The sequence below is a fragment of the Cyrtonyx montezumae genome, unplaced genomic scaffold (assembly GCF_038088225.1).
Source record: "Cyrtonyx montezumae isolate F1298 unplaced genomic scaffold, pur_monq_1.0 scaffold_17, whole genome shotgun sequence".
In the NCBI taxonomy this organism is placed as follows: Eukaryota; Metazoa; Chordata; class Aves; order Galliformes; family Odontophoridae; genus Cyrtonyx; species Cyrtonyx montezumae.
Genome location: NW_027071903.1, coordinates 30,210,257 through 30,234,517, shown reverse-complemented (window position 1 = coordinate 30,234,517; position 24,261 = coordinate 30,210,257). Strand labels below are relative to the sequence as shown.

The 24,261-nt window shown below is 43.0% G+C and overlaps 1 protein-coding gene across 3 annotated transcripts; it reads right to left on the bottom strand.

The window, feature by feature from the left end:
• Positions 1 to 1,528: 1,528 nt before the first annotated feature.
• On the bottom strand, positions 1,529 to 23,423 carry SV2B (synaptic vesicle glycoprotein 2B). 3 transcript variants are annotated; one of them, XM_065734324.1, is made up of 12 exons: positions 22,675 to 23,423; positions 14,525 to 14,705; positions 14,171 to 14,322; positions 12,470 to 12,603; positions 11,784 to 11,873; positions 9,916 to 10,026; positions 8,804 to 8,892; positions 8,230 to 8,394; positions 5,803 to 5,936; positions 5,172 to 5,372; positions 2,732 to 2,891; positions 1,529 to 1,825 (listed from the first exon to the last, which is right to left on the bottom strand). In XM_065734324.1, exons 1-12 carry the CDS (start codon positions 23,189 to 23,191, stop codon positions 1,642 to 1,644), a joined length of 2,118 nt encoding a protein of 705 aa, XP_065590396.1. In that variant the 5' UTR covers positions 23,192 to 23,423; the 3' UTR covers positions 1,529 to 1,641. The 3 variants fall into 3 exon arrangements, with proteins under 3 accessions (XP_065590396.1, XP_065590397.1, XP_065590398.1); XM_065734325.1 differs by lacking the exon at positions 5,172 to 5,372; XM_065734326.1 differs by lacking the exons at positions 14,171 to 14,322; positions 14,525 to 14,705.
• Positions 23,424 to 24,261: the final 838 nt, after the last annotated feature.

The following is a 24,261-nucleotide window of genomic DNA, read 5'->3' as shown; positions in this document are numbered from 1 at the left end:
TCCTTAAAAATAAAAAAGGAAACAAAGGAGGGATCGAAAGAAAGGTAAAAAGAAGGTCACGAGCAACAGTACAAAAGGACTTTTTGTGTCAGAAAACGTCCTGGTGAGATAAATACCCTGCATTATGTGACCGTTTCTGATCGATTCTGGACTATCACTGAGCTTGCTGAAAGGATCTAACTAACACTATCTTGGTATTTATGAGCATCAATGTGTTATTTATCAGTATGTGTTTAAGTCCTGCTCCTCCCAAAAATATATCCAAAAATACACAGCTCACTTTACTTCCAGGTGCAACAGAATGTAAGTCATATAATAAAAGGGGCATATTCAGAACTGTCTTTACAGGGTATCAAATGGAACTGTCCCTCCTGATGGAGAATATAATTTCCTGTACAGTGCAAGCTTGCTGTGTGCATTGCCCGTGTAACAAGTTAAATGGCTATAAGTAACTGTGCTTACAGCATTTCAAGGAGATCCAAGTACATAAGAAAATGAAGCATCATATTCTTTAACTACTATGGCTAAAATGCTGGTAAATTCTCAATTACCATACTCTAGACATTAGAGAAAAATTCTCCTATTTACATTGGATAATATGTACACATTTGGTTTGTGGAATGCTCCAGCATCACATCAATTTCTCCTCCATGAAAGTTTGTAGGAAAAAAAGAATCTTTGTCATAGAAATATATAGTCCCAGCCATCAGCACAATTAAATATTTGGTGTCTGGATATAAAGAATGATGTGTCACCAAGTTGCTCATAACTCCAGATCATTTTGAATTAGTGGGATTAGATTTGAGTGCCTCTCTTAAGATAATTTAGTAGTGCAGACATTTAAAATCATAAATTTCAGTAGCTGATCACTGCTATGTGTGCACGTACGTTTGCAAGTATGTGAAAGTACATATATGTATATAATGATGCATATGCTTCTCTCCCAGATCAAGAAGGTGCCTAGTAATCTCTATGCTCAAATGAAGATAACAAGAGGCTTTGAAACCCTGATTCTTCTGAGAGAGCTGAGCACCAGCTCAGATCCTTCAGAACTCTCTCACTCTTCAGGGTGATGACTCCGAAATCAAGACAGATAAGGTCACTAGTCACATCTGCAGCTCTGGTCCCTGCTGCTGGGTGTGATCTAGAGCAGGTTTGTTACCTGCCTCCAGTTCAGTCGCCTTTCACAGTTGAGCACAGTGGATCTGAGTTGCCAGGGAGTGGCAAGGCAGGCAGGGTCTCACAGCTCGGCAAAGGCAGGCAGGATCAAGGTTTGCTCTCCTGTTGGACACGCTCACACCCGTGCAGGCACATGCATGCAGAAAGCCACTGTTCCTGTCCTGTGTCACCACACTGGGATGGAGTGGGAAAGGACGGGATCCCAGTGGAGGCAAAGTTAATACCCAAACAGAAAAGCTCTGCAGGGCATGTGTAGTAGCTGCATGCACCAATTTGGCTGTAAAAGGGTCAGATACTAAAGGGCTTCGTTTTTATCCCTTTGGGCTCTTCTTTCCCCCTCTGTCTCCTCTCTTTGAGGTATCAACAAAACAGTATAGAAGAGGGCATTTTGATTTTTCCAAACATGGCTCTTTTTAGCTCTTCTTCCACGTTCACCCCTGACCCCCCCCCAGCCTCAGTTGCTCACATCAGGACCTGGTCTCGAGTCTCTGGGAGGCGCAAAGCGAGCAGGCCACCTCCAACCAGAGCAGAGGAAGCCAGAAGGATGGGAACCACCTTGGTTATCCCTACAAAGGAGGCAAAGATTGAGTTCCCCAGGATGGCACCAAACTTGCAAAGCCCATTGAGGATGCCAAAAGCCGTTGCCCTGTGGAGAAGAGAAGCAGAAAGCAATGGTTAGGAGGGATGTTGTTGGCATAATTACAGAAAGTCTGGGTGAATTGTTCTGTGAATTATAGAATGGTTTGGGTTGAAAGGGACATCAAAGATCATCTAGTTCCAGCCTGCAATGCTCTACTTTGCTTAGGCTACTCTCCTGACAAGTGAAAAAGGATAAATAGTAAATAGATATAACTGTTCTGCATGTCTGTGTGATTGAAGAAAATGTATGTGGGGACTCATTTCTCCTCTTATCTCAACTTCTTCCCAGTTACTGAGTTGCCCCCTATGGCAGTCTTTGCCCTTCTCAAGGAAAGCAGGACACAGCCTGCCTGTGGGCTGTCATCAGAGAAACAAACGGGGCTCTCCTCCAAACCCTGTTTCACCCAGCAGCTGAAAGCATTGTATGTTCAAAGTACAGTTCTCCACTTCTGGCTCTTTCCAACAGCTTGAAAAGAAGTAAGGAGAGTCTTATTTCTGGCATGAAAGCATCATCTGCAGTATATCCTTCCAAAGTTTTCTGCTCTTCCTCATCTCCCAGATCATTCTGTGCACATGGTTATCTCCTTGTGGAGGTGGAGACTGTCATGGCAATGAGCTGAGATGGGAGGATGCAGCCTGAAGGCCAGACCTCCATGCACACACATAAAAATGGCAGATTCTCCATATTCTATCTGCCCCAAATCTCTATACACCCACACAGCTCCTGCATGCAGGTCACCATGCATGCAGCATTACGCTTACAAATGTCTACGTTGATCCAGTCAAGCCACAGGACTGAGCCCTTAAGGTCTCAATAAAATGAAATAAAACACAGCTCGCCTCCTCCTTCCATCAGAAACCAAGAGGCCAAAGTCAAAGTGTCAAGAGTGAACACGAGAAAAGCTCAGAGCACCTTTTATCCGTGGGGTAGAGCTCTACGGTGATGACGTCCAGGGCGTTCCAGGCGGCGATGCTGGCCCCGCAGAAGAGGCACTGCCAGCCGATCATGGCCGACTCGCTGTTGCCAAAGAAGAGAAAGAAGCAGCACACCGCAGAGATGAGCATTGAGCCGCCTGCGGGGGAACCAAGAGAAAGTGGTTGGCACTGGTTTCTCTCCTTCATAGCCAAGCAACCATGCTGCTGATAAAGATGGCTTTCAAGTGACAGTGCCTCACCCCAAAATGAATGAAATCCGTACAAATCCAGAAGTACCTTGATGCTGCCACTGTGTCCCTGTCTGCTGCTGGAAATCTGCCTGAAAATGTTCTCAATCACCATCTGATCTTGCTGATATTCCTGCTCTATGGAGGCTCTGAAGTCAGGCTTTTCCAGGCAGGTTTCCAGCATCTCAGACTTCCAGATGGACCCAGGAAGAGTAGGGGGAAGTAAACAAGTCAGAAAGGAGAAAGAATCATCGTGAAGGTTTTTCAACTTGAGTTCTGAGCGAAGAGCTGGAGCAATTCACATCAAATTGAAATCACTTGACACATTTCTAGACTCAATTAGGATAATTTACAGTCGATTGTAAGAAACACTTGAGGTCTCTTTTAATTATAAGAACATCATTAGATTTCAGGGCACATTTGCACAGGAGCCATAATTTTATGAACATCACTGAGGGAGAAAGTGAGAGCATTCATGCTCAGTTAGCCACAGTTTAGATTCAGGAATATTAATAGCTACATCACTGCTTTCTTCCCCAGTTGGGAATTTTCACCTGAAAGAAGCAATTTTTGCAAAATCAGAAATATCATTCACTCAACAGTTCTTTTCCTGCTGAAACATCTCCACTTACTACCAGAAAACGAAATAACTTTTTGCTGGTTTGAGTTTCTAAAATGATTTTGACACCAACCAAAATCATTTGGATGCTGAACTGGAACTAAAAGGTTTCATTTTGGACATTATGTTGTATCTTGCCAATGCAGTGCTCTGCCTATGGAAAGCATGCAGGGCCCCTTGCCCACTTTGGTGGTACCTTCCCAAACTGTATTCCTCACTGCACAATTTGGTTACTTCCTCTGCTGAAGAGGTACAGGGCAGCGTTAGGGTCACCATGTGTGCCCCAGATCTGACATGTGGCATAGGAGAGAGTTTAGTGGAACACGATAAAGCTGAACTGAAGTCCCAGTGAGGCACATAACGCAGAAGAGAAATTCAGTTTTCATGTTAAGCTGACCAGAAATAATATGTTCAACAGAGTGCTACGGGTGGGATGCCAGAAGGCTGTTTCAATTGAAAATTCCATAGTGAAACGTTTCAGCGTGTCGTTCCCAATTTTTGTCCCGTACTTTTCATTCTGCAGTAGAAATAAGCATTTAGGTTTCCAGCTGTCATTTCAATTCCAGATGAAAATACTGAAATGCTGACATGTTTGCAGGGTGGGCAATTTGATTCTCATTCAATTTAATTTACTTACTGCAAACCCTCTGGTTTGTTTGGGCCTTTTCCAAATTCACTACATGAAAGCTCATTTTGCCCTCCCAGTGTGATGGGGTCATCTTCCATACCTTTAACTGTCTGAGCTTGAGGCTAAACTAACTGAACTTCCCACTGTAATCAGAATAGGGACAGGTGAACTCGAAAGAGCGAGTCATCCTTTACCCCTAAGTCACAACCCTGATTTTACTAAATTCATCTGCCTATCCCCTGAGGCATGATTCCATAGTACCTGGCAGAGCAAGATCTGAGCCTTGGAGCAAGCAGCACCAGAAATTCCCAAAGTAATCATAAAGTTTGATAAGGTGATAACTTAGTCCCATATGGCTAAAGAGTGACGCTTGCTTGGCTGTGACACGGTCAGTTAATCTACCATATGTTTCCTGAAGCTCTTTGTAAATCATTTGAAAATCAGAAATCCAAAAGAGGGAAGTCCTGGGCTGTCAAACAGCTACAGCAGATAATTTTTGTGAATATTCATTGCTACAAGCAAAGTGTCTTATTTATTTATACATAATGCTGTGGACATGAGCATCAACTCAGCAGCACCAGATGGCCCTGCTTCAGCTCAGACCCTGTGGTGCTGAGCACTGGATAAACACACGGTCTTCGACATAAAAGTCAAAAAGGCAGATGTCACCAAAACACAGAAAAGCGAGGTGGGAAAGTGAGGAGCAGGTAACTTCCCCACTGCCACAGAGTAGATCACTTGCAGAAACAGAAATAGAACTGAGTTGCTGCGAGTCACTGTCTGGTGCCTCAGCCTCCAACCTTTTTACTCTTCTACTCCATTTGATGTGGGAATGATTCATCTCCACCTGAGCCAGCTCAGCTTGCCTCTGTGTGCAGAAGCACAAGGTCCTGGTTCTTTGCAGAGCTACCTGACCCACACCACATCCACAGTCTCCACTCACCAATCATCTTTATCCTCCCTATTTTGTCCATAAGCAGTGCAGAGATGATGTTTCCCGGCAGCACGGACAGGCTGCCCAGGAAGCTGACCAAGTAGATCAAGAAATCGTTGTCTTCCTCAAAGTCCAGGTGGCAGCCTTCCTTCTCCTTCATGAACGTGGTGTTTATGAGCCTGCAGTTGATGAATTTGTGTTCATAGAGATCTGCAAGAGAAATGGCCAAGGAGTTTATCTTTTAGTGGCACATTCCTTCCAGATGCCTCAGTGCAAGTACAGAGTTGAGCAAAGGGAACCCAATGTGCTAGTGGGAGCATGCTCAGCCTCCAGGGCATTGCTAGTGGTGGCACATTTTAGTGACAGGCTTATGCCTATGTGGAAAGCTAACTCAGTTTCTGAGAAAATAAAAATGTCTAGTTCAACTGTAAGGGAAAATTCTTTTTTTTCCACTAGGAATGAGCCAACCATAGGGATCACAGCAGCTCGTCCCTTAGCCTGTCCTCACCCTGTTTTTTCCATCATCACCCTCATTACACGGTGCATGCACAGGCACACAGATCCCTATCATCCCTTCACCTAGAATCTGATAGAATAGTTCCTAATTACAGAGATTAGATCACATCAGGAATCCCATTACCAGTGTTATAAAAGACAGTAGAGATGATGGTGCAGTTTTCAAAGAAGGTTTCGCTGGATGTCACGTCCTCGAAGTAGCATTCTTCAAACAGTGAGTCCTCAAATCTCACTTCCTTGAATTTCATGCCAATAAATCTGTGGGGTAGAAGGCAGAACTTCATTCAGTGCTTGGAGATACTTCTTAGGTTGGACAGCATGTCATCCTGGTTAAATAGACAGAGCACTAATGACAGTTTTTAGGGTCACTTACAGGAAAGATCTTGCTTGAATGCGCAGCTGCCCTTCCAACAGAATGCTTCTGCATTTTGTATTTTATTAGGAAAGAGGGCTTTGAGGACTTTGAGAGACGGATCTCTTGGAATTTCTGGTTGTTTTTCTGTCTCTCAAAGTAGTCACAAATAAGAAAATGTGTTTCCAAGGCTGAGTGGACACAAATTCTCTCACTTTCAGCACTACTTCAGGTAGATAATTACATAATTTCATTATGTTCCCTTCAGGAACATAATTTCAAATGTGTGGCATTTTCATTGTTAGCTGACCTTGCTGCCTTCCTTATTTTGCCCCTTCCTTGGGCAGAAATAAAACCAGACATTATCAGGAGTCTGTTTGGCCACTTGATGAAAGGCTTCTGACAGCTGTTTAAACTCACAGTGCTTTTTAAAGGAAAAAGGCAGTATGATTTCCAGGGGGAGGTGTACGGCCTGTAGCCATCTCTGTTCAAGGACCATTGCATATCATGTAAGGAAAACAGATTACACCAAAAATAATCAGCAGTGTCAGGTGATTGATTTCTCCTCCGATGGGAAGCTTGACACATCTGACCTGCGTGCCTGAAGGATGACACCATATTGATTTACCTGGGAGCTTTTGCAGGGACACTGGGAAGATGTGTCAGATAATGCACAGGCATGTTGGAAGACATAAAGAGCTAGTAAGTGCAAGCATTATTGCTCTAGCTAAGGAGGCCACAACTGTCACCAAATAAAAAGGCTTCTAACATATACCGAGAAGCTTAATTGAATTGAGCACTTACAAGACAGTCTAGCTTGATGGCTATTTACACTATTAGGAGAACACTGCAGGGCTTATTAACTGAGGCTAACAGATATTATTAATGCTCAGAATGTAAGAGGAAGACTACTCAAGTCTTTCGCTCTGTGCAGAAGGTCTCACAGGTTACAGCAACACTTAAGCTGTTCTGCATTTGCTCAGTAATAGCCTGTGATGTATTTACTCACAAAGGCCCTTAGAAGTCCTTTGCCTCAGGATTGCTTTCAATTTGTGTTGTGCAGCAATGGCCTGGTGTTCAATGGAGTTTTAGCTCACAGGCAAGGGCTAGAGGGAAAACTGTGCTACAAATCATAATCAGATATGCTCAGAACATTGCTGGAATGCAGTTTGATCAGGTTTGGGGTTATTAAATTGGAGAGGATAAAGGCAAAGGATAAAATAAAAGTCCCCAAATCCTAAGTTTGGCTACCATCCATATCTCACCAGACTTTGGCTGCTGCGTAGGCAGGGGCATAGGAATGATGGGGCTAAGTTTGCACCATCAAGCACAGATCCTTACTGCAAGAAAGCTCACTGGGAGGGTTTCAAAATTCCATAACTAGCACTCTGTGTCTAGTTGATGTCTCTTCCTCAACAGCAAACAACTTGACAATGTTTTTATGATTCAGTTTCTTCAATACTTCAAATTGCTGCATCTGACCATCACAGGATGAAGGAAAATTATACTGTTAAATACTTTGACAGCATACAAATCCCCAGTTTTTTTATGTTGCAGAGACAGGATGAGGTCCTCCACCAAAGTCCATCATTTATACACATTATACAGGAAAACTGAGGCAAACAACTCCTGAGGGGCAGGAAGCAACCTGGATGGGCAGTGAGGTGTGGCTTCAGTTACAAAGGGTAGAATAAGAAATATTTTGTGCAAGAGCGTGACCTCTCACACGAACACACGCTGATGGGCTGTGAGGTGGAAGCTGTGGAGAAGTCATTTCAAGGACTTCAGAGCAGCTTGTAGTCTGCCAAAATGCGGCAGAACATTGGTTTCTTTTCAAGGCGGATGGCTGTGTTGCCCAAGACCAGTAGATGTCAGTGTGTGCTAAGGAAAGAGAAGTCACCACTGCACCCGCAGCTGTCCAGCACAGCAGGATGCCCCCTCGGGTTGGAGATGTGAGTGGAAAGTGAAACCAAAGGATATTTGATCTCTGGAAAACTGCCCGCGGGGTTTGAGAGAGATGGGTTGTGTATCCAGAGGAAAAACCGAGAATTCAAGTTTGTGGGAAATACAAAAAACGAGCTTTCTAGAAACAAGGTTTACTTCTCCAAATGCTATGTGTAATTTGGTGGATCTCATGACCAGTTCCTCTTGTGCCCTCTTCCACGGCAGCATCAGTCACACCGATTTCTGTTTACTTACTTATCATTTCTGTATTCCCCGTTTCTATGGATCTGGTTCTCCAGGGTGAAATTAAAGGTGAAGTGTGACACTTCCTCCTCATCAAAGACCTTCACTCGGGACTCATAGGCCTCTTCTTGGAGATACCGGATCATGTCAGGGAACCACACAATAAGGCCATAGTAGCTACAGCAGAGAGGGAGATGTACATTAGGAACCCTAGCACTGAAAATACCACAGTGCTTTTCCAAAAATCCACTTCATAATTTGTAAACCTGCTAAATTCTAAAGCAAATGCCTGTTGCAAACCCTTGCTTAGCTCTGACAGGACCAAGACAAAGTCTCTCTCCTGTAACATGTTGCTCTCAGATGCAATTGGGTTCATTTTTGTTCACCTAAAGCAAGGGACTTCATCTAAATTTTAGTGACAGTGAGCTGGAAAATACAGCAGTGTGCTTTCCTTGGTGCCCAAGAGACCAGCAGAGCCATGAGAAACTTGGAAGCTTCCCCTAGAAGGCAGATTTCTGCCAGTGTGAGGCTGTAGTATTCAGACTCATGCCTCTCATTTCCCAGAAATGTTAAAGAAGGACCTTACCTTAAGGCCATAGTAAACCAAACCACAGCCAGCATCAGTGTGTTCATCCTGTACTGGGCTGTTAAACAATATAGCACGTTGTCCCAGACCTACAAATGCACAAGAAAGAATCATCTGCAACAAAACCCTATCAGAGACTTAGAAGATTCTTTTTTGAGTGCATCATAGATTTAATGCTTTCAGTAAAAGGGCTCACTGGGGGAAGGTCAGATGCATGGCTTATATTCAGGGTTAGTTCAAAATTATGTTTGTCAAGAGAAATGGTGTACAGAAAATCACATGTTCAGCTGTGTGCAAGAGTCCTTAGTCTGTATAATGAGCTGGAGTGTGCGATGAGGTTCTCAGACCCCCTGACAATTTTGTCTTTTCACCTATAGGTATGGCCTCAGGGGTGCTTTCAAACCAAGCTCTGAAGCTCATCGAAAAGCAAAACTCCAAACACAGATGGTGCTTTAGGAGAGATAGTATGAACTCAACCAAGAAGAGCAGGACAGAGAGCAAAGTCTTAACCTAGAGCAGGAAATGCTGCCAGGAACATGCAGGTCAATAATTCCTCATGCTCTTTAGTTGCCATGAGTATAACAACAACATAGCACCTTGCATTGCTATTAGTTCAGATGGACTCTCCTTTATTCGAGGCTCACCCTCCTAGCAGGAATGATCTAGCAAGTTTGTCCACAAAGTTTTGCCTGGGTGCAGGTAAGCATCGCAAGTGTGAAGGGTTAAATTAGCTGAAGACATAATGTGAGGTTATTAGAAACTCAGTCCCAGCAGGAACAAGGAGCAAGCACTCTTCTGAATACACTGCAGGTGGTAAATTCACTTCAGCTTGGAGGAGAGAATCGATCTCTCTCTGCTCTGAAGGAGAGTCAAGTAGTTGGGGCCAGAGCTGGAAGCTCTGCCATTAGCACAGCTTGACTGCTGTGCTGCTCACAGGGGCATTTCAGGGTTCTGTGGCATTTGCACATGCTCACATCTGTATGGAAAGTGCAATCAGCCTGCAAACAGAGCAGACTTACTGAGCAAGAGTCGGGGTTTTGAGGTGCAATGACCTGAAACAATGAGACACTGAACCCCAAGCCCAAAAGCCCCTGTGGTTTTCATCTCTTTACCTGTTTGAAGGTGGTTGTGATTCTGACCAGCCACCGCTGGTACCAAGTCCCTGTCGAGCTCTGAATTTCAATGAATTCATCTACTTGCTTTGGAGTTTTGATATAAGAAACCTAAAATGAAAAAAGAGATTGAGAGAGAAAAAGAACATTAGCCCAAAGTTTCCATAATCGATATTGGGTGTCCACAGCCTTCTGGGCAGTGTTTCAACCTGATACCCCTTACTGTGTTTTTCTTGAATGTTATCACTAGACATTAGTTAATTGATTTATTTACAACATGAGATTTTATTCTAGAAAGAAGCCTTCCTGCCTGCCCTCCATCCATCCTGCCTTCCTTCTCACCTTCCTGCCTTCCTTCCCTACATCCTTCCATCCTTTCTCTCTCTGTCTCACTCCTTCCCTTAAGTAGTTTAAGTGCATCACATCCACTTCAGTCTTTCATATATTAGTTGATGTGACTGTGCACTATACTATTTCTGAATCCTTTAGATTCTCACTTGAAACAAGGACTGAACAACTACAGTAAAAACAATTTAAAGATCAGACATTTGTGTCTGCATCAGATTGTGCCCCCAGGATCTCCTTCTCAAATCACAATTGGTATTTCTCATTCAATACTTTTTCAGTTCCTCTGGCAGAACATCTGCAGCAACTGAAGGTGTGGACGGGGACCTTTGCATCTGAAAATGCATCCAGTCGTGATTTGAGCCTACACCATGCAATCATTTCACTCCACCAGAATAGTCTGAATTTTCAACATTGAATGTTGATTAGAAACCTTAAAAACGAGTCCTGGAAAAGACTTGCTCAGTAACTTTAAATGGAGGATTTGCTCAAGGAAACCACGATCTGTTTGTAAATTCGAGGAGGTGAAAATTCACTGAATAAATTTCTGAGTGTGAACAAGTGCCTTGGCTCAGCTGCAGAGTCTCTGTGTTCCTCTCGTTGGCACCACTTAAATGCCATCTCTGGGAACTGTCCTGGTGACAACTGACTCACCACAAGCTGCAACTTCTGGCCTATAAGAAAACCACAAAATCTGACAGTTTGCACCACACCAGCCCAACGGACTGTCTGCTTGTGCCAGCAGATGCCATTCAACTTCAACAGCCTCTACTGCACTACAGGCTCAGCTCAGCCTGCAGCACCGTGACACCATTGGATGGAGCAATGAGCATGTTTTATGTACAAGCACATCTCATTTTCCTCTTACTATCCATCCTTTAAGAGCATGTGTCTTCTTAAATTCAAAAGCATAAATCAAGATCTATTCCCCAGCTGTCTCACCAGGAGTTTACAGCTGAATTATAGAAATCTGCAGCTAACCCCAGCACACACCTTTTACCTGATTTTGCTTATAAATCAAGACCCCTGGTGGGAACTTTTTCACAACAAGCAGCAGACTAATGAGTAGTAACCACTCACTTTGCTTTCCCTGGGAAAGATTAAAGATCGGGTATGAGGCAGATGGAAGCTCATTAGAAGGTACATGAAGTTTAATCAGAGTTTGATTAGAAGACGGAATGAAGAAAGGAGTGAGTCAGATCTCCCACATGGCAAATATCTCTCTTACTTGGTTCTGCTCTCTTAGGGCAGACCGATTAAGTGCACATGTAATTGGAAAATCATTGGACTGAATGTGATACTGAAACACCAGGGATGAAGAGTATTCACAGCAATTCACAGCATTGACTAACGCTTGAAAAATTGGGCTGGCATTCAACTTGAAATGCATTAAGTGTCTCTCAGGGTGCTATCAGTGGGAGTGGTCACAGTGAATGGGAGACTCCCAAGAAGGAATTAGTGGGTGCTGTGCTTCACCAGGAGAGTTATGCCCAACTTTTCTCTTATGGTTTTGTAAAACTCACCGTAAACACTCTTTCTGGCTCGCCCTTGGCCCGCATGTTGGTGTCATGAACTTGTTTGAGGATCATCCAAGCTTCATCATGTTTACCCATCTGCAAGCACCAAGGGAAAGGAAAATAAATGTAGAGGGGAATCAGTTCTACAGATCAAATACACTGGAGAAGACCCCTCAAGTATGGCTGTATGAAGGGCGAAGAGCTGGATGGTTTCTGTGCACAGTGCAGCACGTCTGTGCTGAGGAAAGGAGTTACCCAAAAACTGGCTTGGGCAAGAGAGGAGTTAGGAACAGATCAGAGAAGAGGAGATGTGTGAGAAGACCTGGGCTCCATTTCCATCTCCTCTGAAGACTTGCAGAGGCGTCCTCTGCACTTCTATCATGGTTCACCCATGCCCAGATTCAGAGATGTTTCCAAAATGCCTTTGTTGGATATAAAATTTCTGGAACTTCGTGCCTTCTTCCTGTGCCACATTCAGAGGTAATCACTCACCACTCCTGACTAATGTCATAGTTTGCAGCCTCTGGGGTTGCAGCAATCTCTACAGATACTTTATTTGTATAGGAATTCTTTTGCCTCTGAGCTTGTACTGAGTGTTTGACAGGACAAAGAAAGAGAGATGGTGACACACTAGGGACCAGCCATCTTCTGCTAATGAAAAGCTGAAGTGTTCACATGAATCATCATCTTACCTCCAGCAAAAACCGCGGGCTTTCAGGCATGAACTTCAGTGCCACCAAGGAGGCGATGCAGGGCAGGGAGCAGACCAGAACAAAGACTCTCCAGCTGTGGAAGTGGTACTTGGTTCCCATACTGAACCCCCAGCCTGGAAACAGCAAGAGCCAACAAGTGAAAATTCCAAGCAGGCAGACTGATTTTTCTCTCGTAAAGCAGCTCTGAACTTTACAGCTATGTGTGACACGGCGACAGGTTGAAAGTTTGCTATTCTTAGTAATGATGGCTTTTAGAGGCTCAATACCATGTTCAGCAGATAATAGCAAGTGAGTTCATGTTCATTACAGAAAATGGAACAGCCTTGCTCAGGCTCTGCCTTTTAAAAAGCTCCTTTTATCTCTGAGTATAGAAATCACCTAGCAATAAGAATAGCTCCGTGCAGCTGTAGGCAAGTCGGAGTGGGAAGGAGCAAAGGAATCAGGGCCATAATTTATTACTTCTCAGAGATGTCACCAAAAGTTTACAGAGGTTAAGTTTCCTCTGATCTGAAAGGCACATTAGAAGCAGCTCCTTTCCATCTCATACCTCACACAGACATTTCACCATTTGTAACAGCAAGCTGGGAAGGCAAGACTATTTTTTCCAAACTGCAAAATCTGAGCTGAGACTCAAACTGAGAAGAATCAGAACTCCCACCCAGCATTTGGGATTCCCCCTCTCCTGCCTTTTCCTGATATCTGAGCAAGTGTAGCATCGTTATATGTTGTTCCTGTAACAATATATACCAACATAGATACTTAAAGCAAAAGACAATTACAGAAAAGAGAAAACTTGAATAAAAACCTTTCTTTTTTTCCCCTCAATTTCCTTTCCCTAGACTCAAATCTGAAGGAACAACAGCAAAATTATATCCAGAAAATAAATGTAATGTAAATAAAGACTTCTTTAAAAAAAGAAATGTATTTATAGGTAATAATAATAATTAAAAAATCAACTCTATGCAGTAACTTTGTGTATTTGTCCCATAGTCTCTGTCATATTAATCAGATACAAGAGCTTTATATTGACTGTGTTTTGAACATAAAAACTAATTGATAGTTAGACAAATGTTTTCTCCTTCCTGGCCTTTGTGGCCTGTCCCACTTTCATCAATAGGATTTTTTAGACCACTGCTGTCACTGAATGCTGTGAATTAATCTTTTCCAGGAGTTATCTCCTTCTGATGTTATCCAAGTGTACACACATGAGCTAGGAGGAGGATATGCAGACTTTTGCTCCCTGGAGCACAATACAGAGTCCACCCATGTACAGCTCTGCACAGGGAACCATTCCACACCTGAGCTCAATTAGGTGGGGTCACATGTGATATCAGTCCATAGCATGATGGAGAAATGCCACCAGATACACAGCCCCAACAATGGGGGCACTTGCCTAACGCAAGGAACGTGTGCTGTCCTCTCTGCTAGCATTCATAACACCCAGTAATATCCCCATTAAATTTCATTACTTTTGATAATCATTTCTTTTGCATTTTACTACTACTTAGGTCAATCAGTTCCTTTATTAGACCTTCTGTGCACACTTTGGGCATCTACTATTTTCAATATTGTTCATGCTTTGATGCATAAGATCTGACCAATGTTACTTGTGTGGGTTTTTGGAGTAGTGCACTGGTGCAGGAAAGTGGTGTCAAAAGCCAAGAGCACATAAACCATTACCGTAATGTGGGATGATGCTCCAAGCCATCGCTGAAGCAAAAATACCACCGATCATCCAGAACATGCAAAGCCAGCTCAGGTGCTCGCCCCTCTTCTCACGAGACAGGAATTCAGAGAAATAGGCAAACACGATGGGGAGGGATCCCCCGATACTGAGAAGGAAAAACAGCACATGGGAGAGACAAGAGATTTCTTCAATGTCATGTGGATAGTACTGACCATGTTAAAAGGGAAGGTCGCACCTACAGATGTGGGTCTGCTGTGGCAGGGAAATGGTTTCAAACTAGAAGGGGAGGGATTAAGAATGGATATTAAAATAAAATGTTTGATAAAGATGATTCATCAGTTACACACCCGAGGCCTGAGATAAGGCGGCAGAAGAGGAAGAATCCGTATCCCTGGACAAAAGAGGACAGGAAGGCGAAGGCAGCATTGATTGCAAGTGATATGATGAGGCATTTCTTTCTTCCCAGTTTATCAGCAAGGCCACCCAGCATGACAGCCCCCACCATCATTCCCAGGTAGACTATCAGGCCTAGAAGAGAGGAAGAAAAGCGCTGAGTTTGGTAACACCATCCTCCTGTTTGCCACGTTGAAATGGTTTGCTGCCCCATACACAGATAACATCAGCTGCTCTTCCCCCACATTACTGCCAGCTACCACTTGAGAGGGAAATAAAGATGGAAATACCAATGAGGGCCTCACAAATAACCTAGTTATTTCAATGACAGGCCAGTTTTGTCAGGAATCAGCATTCACAACACAGAGTGAGGTGTTTCACCTGGGCTCTGCTTGCCTCTTACGACTTCTTACTTTCCAACACACTCTGAAAACAAAGCCCTTCAAAAGCAGTGCATGCATGTAAAGACAGCTACATACCCCCATTCTTACCAAATGGGCCATCTCGGATACTAGAAGCTCTATCCAGTGGTGGAATCTAATTCACCCATTTACTGCTCACGAGCTTTCACCACTCCCTGCAGCATCACATCATGCAGTAAAGACGTACCTACATTTGATCAGACCCACATCTTTTTTTCCCAACCTCTCTGCTCACATATCTTCTGCACGTAAGCAATGGCCAGGCATAAGCAGCTTAGCATGCACGTGTCCCAGCTGTGTGCCACCAACGATACAACAGAAGTCTGATGCCTTAACTCCTCTCACCCCCTGAGTGTAGAGGGACTGAGTTTATATACAGAAACTGTAAGAGGAGAGAGGGTGCTAGGGCATGGATAAATCTCTTTGTGTGTTACCTATCCTGCTCATGCTTCCTCTGAAGCACATCATCTCTTTCTCTCTCTGCTTTTCCTAGCAGTATTTGGAAGGATCAATCTATTGCCAGTCTGACCTGTGCAGTGCAGATGCTTCCTCCGTTACTGAGCCAACATTTTATGTCTAACTAAAGGAAAACTTGCAGAAAAGAATAGTCTTGATCTGAGTGTTTCAGGAGAAGGAAGAAGCTATGGTTTGCCTTGATAGTTTGCTCTATAACCACTCTGAAGTTGCTAAGGGAAATGAATTCTTTTTAACTTGACTTCATTAGATCATCTACAAGGAGGTCCTTAAAAGACAGACAATTTCAGTGAGCATGTTTAGTGGAGACTGAGTAAGAAGGAATAGGCTCTCTGTATCCAGTTCACTATATGCTTGCAACTCTGGCCTGGAAAAACAAGCACTTGTCTTTAGCTTTTCTACTGAGATTTCTACCAGAAGGACCACCTATTACATTGCCTTTTACTTTATGTACTTTACTTTAGCAGTGCAATTAATGCTAATTACTTATGTTCACAGGTCTTTTTTTCACTTATTTTTATCTGCTTTCTAGATTTAGAGAACTACACTTGGCAGGAATATGCCCAGGAAGAACCACAAACTGTGGTCCTTTCGCTGGCAAAATTCCTGTTGAAGCCTGCAGGAGTTACAGTGGGAAAGGACAGCAGGATCAGATACACAGCTCAGTCCACGTGGCTGGACTCTGATGAAGAATAAAAAAATATCATATATATCTATGTGTGCGTATATACATGTACATACATATATATGGAGAAAATCCCTGGACGGCAGATGTTCATCCAAAGCCTCTTAACAGAAAATGTCCCAGATTAGAACGAGGTGGAGGAGGTTGTTACTGTGATTTATTACGGCCAAATACCCTCCCTGGCTTGTGCAAGGCAGGTAGTTCTGGCCAGGGACTGCCTCAGCTCAGAGGGAAGAGTGGATGCTTCTTGCAGCTGTGAGGTGGGTTTGGCTCCCTGCTGCCTTTACCCTGCATTTCTCAGTGGTTTCAAGAGGCCGATGCTTGGCCACAACTGTATAACCATCAGACTAGAAAAATCTGGCTATTCTTCACTATGGCAGTATGGACTGCACAATGGGCTTCATTAATTTTGGGGAAAAAACAAGGTGATAAAGTGATTTTTCACTCAGAGCCAGGTCGTGCATTGCCCGCACTAACAGGATCACTAATCATTGATTCACACAGCACTGAAACCAGTAGGATGCTAAGTGGTTCAATACGGTGGTCAGGACCCAGGGAGGAGAGGAGTAGTTACTCATGCAGTGCTTTTTGGAGCATCATTAGGAGAATGTGGTGATGGCTGTTGCCTCTTGATGAAGAGATTCAACTTCAGAGTTAAGGGCAACTCTGAATAAACTATTATTTGCAGACTATTCCACGAGTAATGGAGAATAATGAACGCCTATGGGAAAGTCTGCAACAGCCTCCCATAAAATCTGTGGAAAACCAAAGAGCTGAAATTCTAGGAAGAAATTTTGGGTTATGAGTCATGCAATGCTGAAGTTATAAGGAAAATATGTGACCACTGACTGGGCTTGTTCCCACTGGAAAAGAGGTAGCATATACAGAACTTTCACATTAAGAAAATTATCAGCCTTTATTGAAGCTATGTGCTCCACGTTGAGACAGGAATCTTGGACCTAGTCTGAAGTTCTAGGAATGAAGATGGGTGGAAGCAAGAAATGGCTGTGTGTGTGCTAAGCTGTCTTTTTAACATTTCAGTGTAATTAGAAGCAAGCTCATAAGGGCTTTGGAAAAGTAGGGAAAATTCAAGATTTACCTAAATGTCTGTCACAAGTATGAATTACTTTTGTTGATCCTTTAATGGAATTAAAGTTCTTAAAAGTAAGTCACATCCAAAAAGTATCACTATCAAGATATGACAAGGACTCAAGGGATAAATGGAAAATTCAAGCAGAAAACGTGATGAGTTAGTCCCGAATCCCTTCAGGCTGCCATGAAAGTGAGGAAGCTGATGGATCCCCATGCAGCAATGCCTCTTCTCACAGCCCTGCACAGAGCCAGTGGCCATATGAATGTGGGAGTTTCTACCTGCTTTCTACACAGAAACCATTGCCAGTACAGTAACAAGAAGGTTTTTGAAAGCATTTTGACAACCCTAAAGGATTAGGATCTTCTACATCTTGCAATTCAAACTGTGATAAAAACAAAACCCAAACACTTAACAGCAGAGCATCTGTTATACAAGGATGTATTTTATGGACACTGCAATTTTGTGATTCAGTTCTGAGCTATATGGGAGATGGATGAGGCAAGGCACAGGACTCAGTTGTGCTTGAGTGATTTGAAGAGGAAGAAACCCAGAAGTTGTGCTTGGTTTGTGCTCCAACAACAGACAACATTTCCTGAAGGGTTGACTCTGGGCTGTATGACTTTTTTCCCCTTCCTGAATTTTCTTGCCTGCTCTTGCTTGTAAGATTATTACTGCTTTACCCTTGAATCCTATTGATGTCCTAAATGGGAATCACATAGAAGTATAGTCCCATTGCACATGTTTTGTTGATTCAGCACCAAAAAAGAGATTCCTATCCACAATAATGGCTCTTCTGCCTCTGAGAAATGGATCATGCATGTTAAAGGCTTTCCATTTGTTGAGCTCTGGGGGTAGATACAGAGTGGATCTGGCTGCTGGTACTGGAAGAATTCTGCAAGGTAAAGCCAAAGTTGGATGTGTGAATCTACACACATTTGTCATGGAACTGGAAAGGCAACGCATGCCAAGCAACTCGGCCCCACCATGGGACGTGTCCATCACATTGATATCTGTAGGGCCCTCTGGTCCCCCCCTCCCAGCCAAACAAGGTGGGAAACAGCACAGGAGCCATGGTTGGGCTCCTAGTCTGCATTCATACAGAAAAAGAAAAACCACTGATCTCTGCCAAAGGGATTAGGATTTACTGTCATATCAGGTGAATTCAGGTCGGTAAGAAGATGAAGCCAGTTTTATCTGGACTGATAATGAAGCATCCTCTTCGGTCAACTAAAAGGAAGGATAGTGTTACACATCTGGTTTAACGTGACTCACACAGACAGGCTTTAATATCTACATAAATCTGTGATTACAAATAGGATCTCTTTTTCTGTTTTTTTTTTTTAATCTAACTTTGCAAGGCTAAGAGACTGGAAGATGGTGGTATCCTAAAATTATTATTATTATACTGTAATAAGAAAGGGGAAATGTGAGCCTGAAAGATAGACTTTACTCTCAGCATTTACGTGGATGTTTTGCAGTCATGGGATAAGGGCTCACATTTTTCTTGTCTCAGTTTACTGAACTATGAAATGATGATAACTGCAGCCCTGGAGTCTGAGAAATCTGATGATACAACTGTTCCTACAGTTTTTCCTAGGCAGGATGTGAAAAAGTTGAAAACATTACTATGACACCATCTTTTCTACTGGCTGTGTACTTACTGCTCTGTGCTTGAAAATGTAAGATTCTGTCCTCTATGGGGTGATTAATAGCACTTGAAGCTGTACATTTATATGATATCTCTCCAAAGAATGATGCTGTGTGCCCTTTCATACATCAGCAAATAGAAAATGTATAACTCTTTTTATGGTTGTCCGTAGCAAATAAAATAACACTCTGTTTCCAACAGGATATATTATACTGAAAAGGAATACAATAAATTTAATAAATGCATTGTTATTATGACTGTTGCCAGAGGAAGCTCAGCAAAAGTAGCTCTGCAATATGAAAATAATGTTGTGAAAAGTTAGCAAGCTTATACTCAGTGGCTAGTTTTAAAAGGATAAAATCAAACACCTAAAGCATAGAGAGCTGTTGATGACTTTTTTCTTACTTTTCCTTTTTATTTTTAAATACTCCTGTAATCCTCAAAATAACAATTCACATCACAGAGAAACTGAAAATACGTTTTGTCCCACGAGGGATAGTTAGGGCTAAAATAGCTGTTAATTTGCATCTGATGTAGATATGTTTATTTTCAGAACAAAATGTAAACGTTTTCTAAGATGTGTCATATTCGTTTCACACTTTTCATGAAACACCGTGGGCATCTGTTTATTTGTAATTTTTGTATAATTTGGCCATAATTTGCTGGATATTTTTCCACTCTTGCTTTCTAAGGGAGGAAAAATATGCAATGCATGGAGTATTTAATATAAAATATCCTTTTAGCAAAAGCTGACCTTTGCTCAATTAGTCTTCAGGGAGCAGCTACTCCAGCTCCCATTTGTTCCCTCCTCTTTCTGTAAGTTCAATTAACCTACCTGATTTATTTCCAGTATTTTCCTTTCTGGCCTCACTTGTTATGGCTAGGGCCTTGTGGGTGTATAACTGTGTACAGCTGCCTGGAAGCAACCCTCAATCCACTTGGGATAGTCTGATGACTTCTCCTTAGCTAAAATGTGTTGAGATGAGCAGTCACCTGGGAGCAATCAGAAGTGCACTGTAGACATCTATGGCTGATGGTGATAAGGTAAGGGGCAGTAGTGTCTCCGTGGATTATGCTACTATGTCCCTAAAACCCAATGGCAATGAAAGGAAGACTCGCACCCTCTCCAGTTTCTGTTCAGGTGCACTCCTGTCAGACCATCAGTACACAGCAGGCAGAAATTGACAAGAAGAGCTCTTTGATTGCCACCATTACTGTAACAAGTCAGCCTTGAAGGACCATAGATGCCTGGGCATTAGCAAGATTGATTTGTGATAGCGTGACACATAGACAGATAAGGGAATGGAAACCAGGAGGGAAATGAGCATATGTTGAAGGCTCTGAGCTTTGTGGGCAGATATCTTTTTCTTGTCACTGGTGGATGGGTGCTGAAGCTAATCCAGGAAAGGCTTTGAGGAGGATTGTTCTCGTTTCCAATAGCACTTCCCCATCCTGCCCACCTGCTGCCGTGTACCCACTCTGCTCTCCTTACCTCCTCACTTCTCCGTGCCCTTGAGTATTCATTACTCGTGTCAGTGAACCACTCTGCAGTCTAATGCTTTCTGAGCTCTGTTTAATCCCTTTTCACAAGGGATCATTTGGCAAACCTCAGATCCAAGAGGAAACCTGCAGCAGAGAAACATCCAGTGGCTGAAGGAACGTGTTTAAAAAAACCACTGGATCAGAGTCTTTCCTTCTGTGCAACACCGATCAGTAACAACTGAGTGCTATTGTAAATATCTGCTTTCTGCTCTTTTTAATCTTTCTCAAACCGAGATGAATCAGTTCATTTTGTTCTTTCCTTTTGTTCATATTTAATTAAAAAATATACTGTGAATACAAGCTTTGACAGTAAAGCCTTCAAAACAAACAAGATAAGGAAAGAAAAAATAGTTCTGCAAAAGCAGGTTCTCAAAAGCAGTTTGTAAAAGCAGGCAGGAGAGGCACATGAGGAGTGCTGTTAGGAATCCCAGACCAGCTGAGTCAACGAGCAGTGAGCTGGAGCTCGAGGTGGATATGGACCTAGATATCTCCTTGCTTATCCAAAGCTCATCAGAACACCCTGAACTTTCAGCTGTGCAAATGCAGAGCTAGAAAAAGCATAGAAAAGAAAGAGTTCTCTTGGGAGATCTCTTGTTCTTTCTTATCTGTTGTTGGGCCAGAAATACTTCAAAGATAGATTTTTTCTTGTGACATTTGAAGTTTTCTGTCTCTGATGTCAACTACAGAGATGGATATTTATGGGGCTGGAGTTTCAAAAGATCTCAGCTTTCATATAGTCACAGACCTGCTTTTCAAATAAGGTCTTGTCACTGAAAAGGCACCCACAGGGAGCCTGGTGTTCCATAGGGCGCTGGTGAATTCAAAAGTCCCTTTGAAATCAGGATTCAATTGTGAGCAATTTGCTTTTATATAGCTGACCTGAGATATTTTGAGCTGGAAGTATGGTTTGTGAAACAAAACAGTATTACTGAACTCTTGCAGGCACAAAAACAGGTACAAAACTGGCTTGATATGGAAATAAGCAACCCGAGCCTCGAGTTCAGAGAAGAAAAAAGACAATACAAGAAGGAAAACAAAATAAAGAAAAAAATCTCTAGGACACCAAGCTGTGGAGTCTATGTAAGGGTAGTTGTCTGTTGCCTTTGTTACATGAAAATAATGCAAATAGAATGGAGTCAAGGTCTAATCCAAAGTCTTTGTCTCCCTTGTATCAGGTAGAGCTTCTGGCACAAATGTACACTTAGCAGGCCGTGATGGTTTCCCTCTGACCATGGTGTACATTCATCCAGACACACCATCCCCTCCTAAAGCACTTCTTCCAAAAGCTACTTTATTTTCCTTCCAGATGTGCTGTACTATTGCACAGCTGGCTCTCACTGCAGGACATGCTGGATGCTTTCCTGGTTCTTAGAGATCTGGGAGACTTCTGTGCCTCCTATGGCTTATTATGTGTAAAGGGAAAAAAATGCTCATCTAACCTTTTCCACCCGTACTCCCAATAACTATGTCTTTGTATTTTGACCGCAGGGAGGTGTCAATAGTGATGTTGCCAGTAGCCTGACCCTTTAATCTACATTCAGCACATTAATCTCATTCCACAGACCTAAGAAGAGACCTTCACAGGCTACTTCTGACCCATTACACATTAGCAGAGTGCTCTGGCCAAGAAGTCAGCATGCAGGACTAGCTGCTCTGATCTGCCAGCTGGGACTTTTGGCTAAAGGAAAGGGGAACCTGGATGCAGTGAAAACCTGGAGAGCAGGGAAGCATCAAGAGACACAGTGTAACAGCAGACTGATTCAGACCAAGTGAATCCCTGTCTGTTACATCCATCACATTCAGCTGGTACAGCTTTGCAGACTTCTGATTACCATTTAATTTCTAAAAGCACTGAAAATTGCAGCATTACATGCTTAAGCAGGAAAAGTTGCACTTAACCTTTTGTGTACTTGACCGCGAACGTCCCTAGGAGTTTTGCTGTGTGGAACTGCACACTGTGAGCTGCATGGTTCAAATCCAGCCTGTGGTGACCAGCCCTGGGGCACAGCACATCCATAACATGGGTTGAGATGTGGTGTGATTCTGCTGCTGCTTTATAGCAGCTGCCTTCACAGCAGCTTGCAATCTCCTTTGGAATCAGATCCATCCAATCATGACTATGCATGAGATAAAACATTTAAAAAAGGGCACCTGGAAGGTCCTGAGACCAGTTTGTCATGAGAAAAGTGTATTCTAGGTACTGTCTATTAGATTAGAAGAGCTGCTCAAATGGCACTTACCTAGCATGCCTTTGTTTGAACTGGATAAGCACATATCCTTCTCAGCACTGGGCAGAACAAATCCAACCACAAACAGCTCCACCCCATCTGCCATCAGTGCCAAACCTAAAACAAAGAAGAGGGTCCATTGGAAGCGTCCATGGCCACACTCCTCAATGATGTTTTCGTACTGGTGGGCAAGCTGCTCCTCATCCTCCATCCTCTCTGCCATAAGGTCAGCACGGTCTCTGTACTCATCATCCATGGCAGGAGCTCGCTTCTTCTGCTTGGCTTTAATGTCATCCGGGTGTGGGATTCCTTGGTACTCCCCTTCATAGACCTCATCATCTTCATCATGGCCTTCTGTAACATCACTCTGGGCATCTTCTTCATGAGTGGGCTCATCCCCACCACGGTAGTAGCCGTCATTGGGTGCATACCCCTCGTAGTTGCCATCCTGGTACCTGTAATCATCTGAGACTTGGTTTGTCTCCCTGCCCCCTTGATAGAGGTTTGTGTTTCTGTATCCATCATCCATTGTGAATGCAGATTTCTAAATGCCGCAGATCTCTGGGTGTAGTTATTCAAATATATGTATTGATTTGTGCAATTTCTGGTCTCGGTTATTTGAGCATTTCTTCTCTCTTTTCCTTGTAACTAATGTGATGCACGGCTTCCCAGGCTCAGAAGAAGAATTACTATATAAAGTTTCTCTCTGACAGTCTCACACAGCTTTTGATAATGCTTCACTTTTCAGCTGTCATGTGTGGTTTGCTGGCTTCTTCCCTGCTTTGGGTGGGAAGAGCTGGGGCTGCTGTCTGGTGAACAGCAAGGGAACAGCAAATGGCACAGCCAGGGAGCTAGGAGCACTCGACAGCTTTTTCCTGATACATCATGGAGGTGAAGGTCATGTCCTGAGAAAGGAAACAATACCAATAAGACAAAAGATAAGCTTAGAAGAACACATGCATTGAATTTAACAGCCAACATTCTGAGTGCACATTTTCCATTATGAAAAAATGGCAACAGAAAGTTTGGGGAATGCTTTTGCATCTGCAAAGCCCAAAGCTTCGGGAAAAAAAGGAAAAAAAAAGGCATTAAAATTGCCAAACTATGTGGAAACCTAGTGTAGAATGTAAAGAAACCTAAAGAAGATTGCAAAGTCCAAAATTCTACCATTCCCAGAAATCCTGCCTCCCACACACTGTGCTGGTTTCTACAGCAAACAGAATGGTACCAAGCTTGGTTGCTTAAACAGAGCTCTCTGCTTGCTACATGTGCTCCCACCCAGAGCATGCTCCTCCCGAGTACCTACGATGGCTAACGTCTTAATGACATAAAATATGACCTTGCTTTTCTTTCTCATCCAGATCCCAAAATTAATTTTATCTGATGACTTCCTTGTTTTTCTCTGGTGCCTCCCCATCTGTGTGACAGATGTACAACTAATAGACTGTCTGCCAAAATAAAGTCACCTCAAGTCATATTGAGCTCTGTTCTTTCGTATCAAACATATCAATGGGGAATGAATTTCATAGAGAGCAAAAGACAAAGTTAATATGGAATCACTGCTCTCTGCAGGGAAAACCAAGGGAAGCCAAGTCACAT